The sequence below is a fragment of the Papaver somniferum genome, chromosome 1 (assembly GCF_003573695.1).
Source record: "Papaver somniferum cultivar HN1 chromosome 1, ASM357369v1, whole genome shotgun sequence".
In the NCBI taxonomy this organism is placed as follows: domain Eukaryota; kingdom Viridiplantae; phylum Streptophyta; class Magnoliopsida; order Ranunculales; family Papaveraceae; genus Papaver; species Papaver somniferum.
Genome location: NC_039358.1, coordinates 110292354 through 110299865, shown reverse-complemented (window position 1 = coordinate 110299865; position 7512 = coordinate 110292354). Strand labels below are relative to the sequence as shown.

At 39.1% G+C, this 7512-nt stretch overlaps 1 protein-coding gene and 1 pseudogene across 2 annotated transcripts; both read left to right on the top strand.

Moving 5' to 3' along the window:
• The first annotated feature begins 578 nt into the window (after positions 1–578).
• On the top strand, positions 579–3623 carry LOC113296357 (multidrug resistance protein 2-like). Of its 2 annotated transcripts, XM_026544664.1 has the most exons (5): positions 579–607; positions 705–892; positions 1561–2187; positions 2349–2524; positions 2669–3623. In XM_026544664.1, the coding sequence occupies exons 2-5, from the start codon at positions 795–797 to the stop codon at positions 3265–3267; spliced, it is 1500 nt and encodes a 499-aa protein (XP_026400449.1). In that variant the 5' UTR covers positions 579–607; positions 705–794; the 3' UTR covers positions 3268–3623. The 2 variants fall into 2 exon arrangements, with proteins under 2 accessions (XP_026400449.1, XP_026400454.1); XM_026544669.1 differs by lacking the exon at positions 579–607 and having other exon boundaries at positions 677–892.
• Positions 3624–3990: 367 nt separating this feature from the next.
• Positions 3991–7382, top strand: LOC113296341 (annotated as a pseudogene).
• Positions 7383–7512: the final 130 nt, after the last annotated feature.

The following is a 7512-nucleotide window of genomic DNA, read 5'->3' as shown; positions in this document are numbered from 1 at the left end:
CCGTTAACTCAGTGGAGTAAACTCAAGCTGGGGAGTGGGAGTTGAGGATTTCGAAACTCTATGAACACATTTTTGGAAAAAATGATACTGAAAGGATAGTTGGGCTTTAAAAGAGGTTATTGGGATAGGCCCAACAGCTACTTCAAACAATTGGGTAAGTTGCATGGAAATTTAATGGGCCGAACGAATAAGCCGATTTCTACTTCGGATCGGAAAAGGCGCGAATAATTCGAGAAGTTGAGAAACTTCGCGTCTTGGCTACGGAGATTCAATTGGACGCACGAACACATCGGCAACGTTTGATACGCAATAATTAACGAATCATTCACGAATTATTCGCCGAATTGCTAACTAGAGTTCACCGTTTCAAACTAAAACAGTAAACTAGATTTACAGTTTCAGTTTTCTTGTTCACAAATGTGTGGGAGAGGGGGGCCCGTTTCTCGTTATCTACCGATCAACGGTTCTGATTTGTTCATTGACCTCATAAAAGATTATCTGTTTCCACGTTTATGGTGATCGTGGCGGGTACATTTGAAATAATGAAATCAAAATACTATCATGACTTAGCTTTCATCATCGCTTTCAGATTCGGGAAGACCAATGTGTAAACCCCTGAAACTATAATTTTAATTCTATTCTAAAAATACTAATTGAATATTCTTCTTACGTATTTCCATATATGTCCTCTTTTTTGTTTTCAGATTCAATTAAGAAAGAATCACTATCATCAATCTTCCACAGATGCGATTGGATCTGTTTTTCAGTTTCTGAGAGATCGATATTTGTGATTGATGGGAGTAGCTAGAACTTCCTCTCATCAATCTGGCTCTGTTCATCGATCTACTAATAATAATCACTTTCATCTAATCAAAAAGCCAAACAAGATGAAGTAAGTTTTATGATTCTAATTCATTTTTCTTTTTGTGAATTCTTATCTTCAAATTCATTGTTTGGGTTTTGTTTATAACTGTGTTATATGTTGTTTGAATGGAAAATGGTTGAGTTTTTTTTTTAGTCATCTTAAGTTTCACTATTTCATTCTGATTCTGCTTTAACTGTTGTTCTGATAAAATTATGTTTGTGGAGCACATACAGTATGGACTTAGGTGTAACCTGTTTCATATGGCTGCGGAGACGTAATTGATTAGAAGATTATCGGCCTTAAATGTAATTACTGCTTTAGAATATCTGTGGTGAATATAGAAAATGAATGCACATAGACATAAGCTCTTATTAGTTATGCCAGTTGCTGCTACCCAGATTCAGCAGACTTGTTCTGGTGTAAAGACACTGCAGTAACCTCACCCATTGGTTTGTTGGATGGAACATTATTGAATTAACGTCAACTATATGTGGTGCATACCATCGTATAGGTTGTGGCTTTTATAAGTCGGAAATAGCAGGTCTTTAGTGTTCAATTGAAAAGATGTGTTATCAGTCATAGTTACTAATTATGTATCAACATGTGAAGGCCGATGAACAATTCTTTTGTCGGTCTGAGTATAGGCATTGAAGTTGGAATTTAATATCCTACTATTATGTTTTCTCATCTTACAGGACAAGGACTGTCTTTGGAATTTCACTGTCACTCATTCTCATCAACATGGCTGCTATTATGGAGCGTGCTGATGAGAATCTCCTACCTTCTGTCTACAAAGAAGTCAGTGAAACTTTCAATGCTGGGCCCACTGATTTGGGATATCTTACGTTCATACTAAGATTTGTCCAGGCACTTTCGTCGCCATTAGCTGGAATTTTAGTTCTTCATTATGATAGACCTACTGTTCTTGCTGTTGGCACTTTGTGCTGGGCCATATCGACGGCCGGAGTGGGTGCAAGTTATCAGTTTTCACAGGTTGCATTTTGGAGAGCTGTGAATGGCGTTGGTTTAGCTATTGTGATACCTGCACTTCAGTCATTCATTGCTGATAGTTATGCTGATGGTGTTCGAGGCACAGGGTTTGGTATGCTAAGCCTTGTTGGTTCTGTGGGTGGAATAGGTGGTAGTGCTATGGCAACAATTATGGCTGGTCAGGAATTTTGGGGAATTCCCGGGTGGCGATGTGCATTTATTATGATGGCATTATCGAGTTCTGCAATTGCTTTGCTTGTCTATATGTTTGTTATTGACCCAAGGAAACTACATAAACATATTTCTCATGAAATGGTTGAGAGCTCTGAAAGGTAAGAGTTGCTATCTGCATCCGCGAATCTGGTACCTTTTGCTACAGTATTTATTTTTAATATTCCATCTCAAGTATGAAGATAGATTTGATACCAAATGACATTAATATGATTCTTTCCTTCACCAATTTTTCGCAACTAAGAGCTTCCATGGGGTGCAGGGAAAACTTGGTAGAGAAGGGGAATGTTAGTATACCGTCGGTTTGGTCAGAATCATGGAGAGCCATGAAAACTGTGACAAAGTTGCAAACTTTCCAGTTTATTGTACTCCAAGGAATTGTTGGTACACTTCCCTGGACAGCTATGGTGTTCTTCACTATGTGGTTCCAATTGATTGGTAAGTAACGATCTATATTGTATTATAGATTCGTTGAGGGAAAAACATGTATAACTTAAAATTCACTTATGTATTTTTAAACAATTTTTTAGGACATGAAATCTGTTCTGATCAACGACTCACATCTGACATACATTCATGTAGGCTTTGATCATAACAATACAGCTGCTCTCCTCAGTCTCTTTGCCATCGGGTGTTCAATGGGCTCCCTCCTAGGCGGACTAATAGCAGATAGGATGTCACGCGTCTATCCACACTCGGGGCGCATAATGTGTGCACAATTTAGTGCTTTCATGGGTGTACCCTTTTCATGGTTCCTCCTTATGGTCATTCCGCAGTCAGTAAGTAGTTGGTCTATATTTGCTGTCACTCTCTTTTTTATGGGACTCACAATTAGCTGGTGTGCTACTTGCGCAAACAACCCCATGTTTGCTGAGGTTGTCCCTTCAAAGCACAGAACCATGATATACGCATTTGATCGTGCCGTTGAAGGCTCCTTCTCTTCATTCGCCGCCCCCATTGTTGGGATCCTCTCAGAGAAGGCATTCGGCTATGATCCGAAGGCTGTGAGTTTGACATCAGGTTCCGTAAAAGAGGCATTTGCTTTGTCAAGAGGGCTTGTTTCAATGATGTCTGTTCCATTTGCTCTGTGTTCCCTTTTCTACACCCCATTGTATTGGTGTTACAAGCGAGATCAGGAGAATGCTAGAAATGCGGCTTTGAAAGAGCAAGAGATGACATGAGAAGATGTCGTAGAGTTTTGTAGATTTAGCTTTTGACACACTCTCTGATCCAGTTGACATCCCACCCATCTACAGTAAACAAACATTTTTATTTATACTCGAGGCATAGAACTTGGTGATCTCACAGATTTGGTGCGAATTCATCACCAGATATGAGCCAGTTGTATTGTACAATCATTTGTAGAATCGTTTATACAAATTCTCAATTCTCATTATAAGAGATTGGGATCAGTGTAGCTCAATACGTCTCTGTAAAAACCAATTTTGTTGTAGAATGAGTGTTTATGTTGCAGCTTCCGTGTATGCTATGACGCTGTACCTGAAATTCAAACGCAAAATGCAGCTTGTACATTTCACCGTAAGAGTTCCTTTTTTCTTCATTGTTGTCTGTGACTCATCTGTTGTGGTGCTATTGGAAACTTGGGCTGAGCAGGTCTGGAGTCTCTGGGCAAAACCCCAGAACTGAGTAAAGAAACTCAGTTCTCAACTCTCAAGCTTAAACAAGATTGAAAAGAATCCAACGGGTGTGGTTTGGTCGTCGACCATTTTTCTCCACGTTTATCCAACTACGTTTAAGAGATGGCGGGTACATTTAAAAAATGAAATAAAAAATATTACTACAAACACTTGACTTTAATCGCTTCAAGATTCGGGTAGATGAATTTATAATAAATACTAATTGAATATTCTTCTTAAGTAATTCCATCTATATCCTCTTCTTTTGTTTGTTCTTGTTTTCAGATTCATCTCTCATACAACCAAGAATCATTGTTTTCAATCTACCACAGATGGGATTGGATCTGTTATTCTGTTTCTGAAGGATGGATGTTTTTGACCGATGGGAGTGATTTGATGAGCTTCCTCTCATCAGTCTAGCATCGATTTTCTGATATTAACAGCATCTACATTTCCATGGATAAAATGAAGTAAGTTTTCTGATTTTAATTCATTTATACTGGTGTTTTTTCAAAGTTGGAGTATCTGGGTTTTGTTAGAAGTTAGTTAAATGTTGTTTAAGCGAATAAAGTTTGCATTTTTTGGTTACTGTTTCGCTGCTCCATTTTGATTGTTGGTGTCTTGCTTTGACTTAACCTGATAATTCAGTAAAGCTTGTAAGTTGTAACCTTACAAATTTATATGGAACTAGGGGTAACCTGTGCCATATGGCACCGTCCTAATTTGTTAGATGATTATTGGCCTTATGAGTTTCAACGGATTGACTAGAGCAACTGTGGTGATTAGAGGAACCGGATACTCATAGGGTCTGGTGCTGGTTACCACTACCCTGGATTGCGGCAGACTTGGGATAGTGTAAAAACCTCATCAATTGGTTGGTTAAATAGAAAGCTACATTAATGCCGACTACTGATGGTATCCGTCCAACTTTCTTGTTATACAGATAGGAAGCTCTTAGTTGAGTAGCATTTAGGTCTCACATTGTGTTCTCTAAGTTGCTTCCTATGTTTATCAGTATGCTAGAATGTCAGCTGTACACTGTCTTCTTTAAAGTAAAAGGATAGTAAGTTTCTAGTTTTCCACTAAGAGGTGTAAGACAATGGTTACTAATTGTGTATTCTAAACATGTGGATGGTGAACAATTCTTTTGTAAATCTGATCCTGCTATTGTGTTTTCTTATCTTACAGTACAAGAACGGTCTTCGGGATTTCACTATCTCTCATTCTCATCAACCTGGCTGCTATTATGGAACGTGCTGATGAGAATCTCCTACCTGCCGTCTACAAAGAAGTCGGTAAAACATTCAATGCTGGACCCACTGATCTGGGGCATCTTACGTTTATACTGAGATTTGTGCAGGCACTCTCATCACCATTAGCTGGAGTTTTAGTTCTTCGTTATGATCGACCTACTGTTCTTGCTATGGGCACTTTGTGCTGGGCCATATCGACCGCTGGAGTGGGTGCAAGTTATCAGTTTTCAGAGATTGCATTTTGGAGAGCTGTGAATGGTGTTGGTTTAGCCATTGTGATACCCGCACTACAATCATTCGTTGCTGATAGTTACACAGATGGTGTTCGAGGTAGAGGATTTGGTATGCTGAGCCTTGTTCGTTCTGTGGGTGGAATTGGTGGTAGTGCTCTGGCAACAATTATGGCTGGTCAGGAATATTGGGGAATTCCCGGGTGGCGGTGTGCATTTATTATGATGGCATTAGCGAGTTCTGTAATTGCATTGCTTGTCTATTTGTTTGTTATTGACCCAAGGAAACTACAAAAACATACTTCCTATGAAATGGCTGAGAGCTCTGAAAGGTAAAAGTTGCTATCTGCATCCGCAAAGCTGATATTTTTTGCTACAATTTATAAAATGCATTTGAAGGGGGTTTATGAAGTTCTATATGTTTTGCTATCAGATTTGCTACTGAAAGACATCAGTAGGATTCTTTCCTGCACCAAATTTCCATAACTAACAGCATCCTTATGTGCAGGGACAATTTGGTAAAAAAGGGGACTGTTAGTATACCTTCGGTTTGGTCAGAGTCATGGAGAGCCATGAAAACTGTGATGAGATTGAAAACTTTCCAGTTTATTGTACTGCAAGGAATTGTTGGTTCACTTCCCTGGACAGCCATGGTGTTCTTCACTATGTGGTTTGAGTTAATTGGTGAAGATATATCCATAGGTTTTGTTCAGCAGTAATTTACAAATGTACTATTTTTCTTTAGGATATCCAGTTTGTTCTAATCACACACCAACATTGGAACATGATATTGCAGGCTTTGATCATAAGAAAACAGCTGCTCTCCTCAGTCTCTTTGCCATTGGGTGTGCAATGGGCTCCCTCTTAGGTGGATTAATAGGAGATAGGATTCACGCATATACCCAAGCAGGGGGCGTATCATGGGTGCACAGTTTAGTGCTTTCATGGGAGTATGCTTTTCATGGTTTCTCCTTGTGGTGATTCCACAATCTGTAAGTAGCTGGCCTACTTTTGCTGTCACTCTCTTCTTTATGGGACTCATGATCAGCTGGAATGGTTCTTGCGCCAACAATCCAATGTTTGCTGAAGTAGTCCGCACCCAGCACAGAACCATGATATATGCATTTGACCGTGCCTTCGAAGGCTCATTCTCTTCATTCGCCGCTCCCATTGTTGGGATCCTCTCAGAGAAAACATTCGGGTATGATCTGAAGTCTGCGAATTTGGCATCGGGTTCCTTGAAAGAAGCATTTGCTTTATCAAGAGGGCTTGTATCAATGATGTGTGTTCCTTATGCTCTGTGTTCCCTGTTCTACACCCCATTGTATTGGTTTTACAAGCGAGATCGAGAAAATGCTAAAAATGCTGCTTTGAAAGAGCAAGAGATGACGTGAGTAGATGTCATTGGATTCTCTAAAGCTAGTTTTTGACAAGCTTTCTGATCTAACTGGTGTCCCAGCTAAAGCAAACGAGCCAGTGTGAGTACAAATTGGTCCCAGGAATTTGGCGTGAGTTCACCCAGATTTGTAGAACAAGTTGCAGGATTCTTAATTCTTTGAAGAGATTACTTTGCTGTTTTTTTTTTTATTTTAAACAAGCGAAGTCATCTCCTCTAGGAATTAAGACTTCACTTGTTTAAACACTGCAACTCAATAGTCTAACTAAATTAAACAATTCATCTGAAATTCTAAGTTCTTACGCTTCTCTTCTTGAAATTCTCTCCTAATTTTGTCTAAAGCCTATGAGCATGCGTTTTACTCAATAGTCTAAATTAAACAATTCATCTGAAATTCCAAGTTCTTAAGCTTCTCTTCTTGAAATTCTCTCCTAATTTGTCGTCTAAAGCCTATGAGCATTGAGCATGCGTTTTGCCTGCAATAATGATGTAAAATGCAGTGTATATTTAGCATAAGAGAGTGTGCTTTTGACAATACAGTATGTAGGACTTCAAAAGAAGTGCATTAGCCAATTGCTCATCTGTCGTGGTGCACGCCTGAAACCACAATCTTAAAGCTGACGTCCAACAAACCACATTATCAAACCAACAGCGCTGTTCCTAATCCTAGCGATATCCAATTTGTCTCGTCTCAGCCTGTAGGAAAAATAACCCCAGTTTCAGGAATATACTCATGTTCACTCTTAAGCCGAAATTTCGTTCAACACCTTATATCAGATATACTCCAGCTTACTCTCCATAAAGTACTTGTTTGTACATGGTAAACCATGCTAACAGTGATTTCATATTGATGAGACTGTTAACAATGTAATAACAAAACAAAGACGGGAACACATGATAGATGCACATA

Bases quoted from the DNA above. Each gene is read 5' to 3' on its own strand.
- LOC113296357 (XM_026544664.1), top strand. From the start codon at position 795: ATGGGAGTAGCTAGAACTTCCTCTCATCAATCTGGCTCTGTTCATCGA. The intron at 2,188-2,348 runs GTAAGAGTTGCT...CATGGGGTGCAG, and splicing joins ATGGTTGAGAGCTCTGAAAG to GGAAAACTTGGTAGAGAAGG. The intron at 2,525-2,668 runs GTAAGTAACGAT...ACATTCATGTAG, and splicing joins TATGTGGTTCCAATTGATTG to GCTTTGATCATAACAATACA.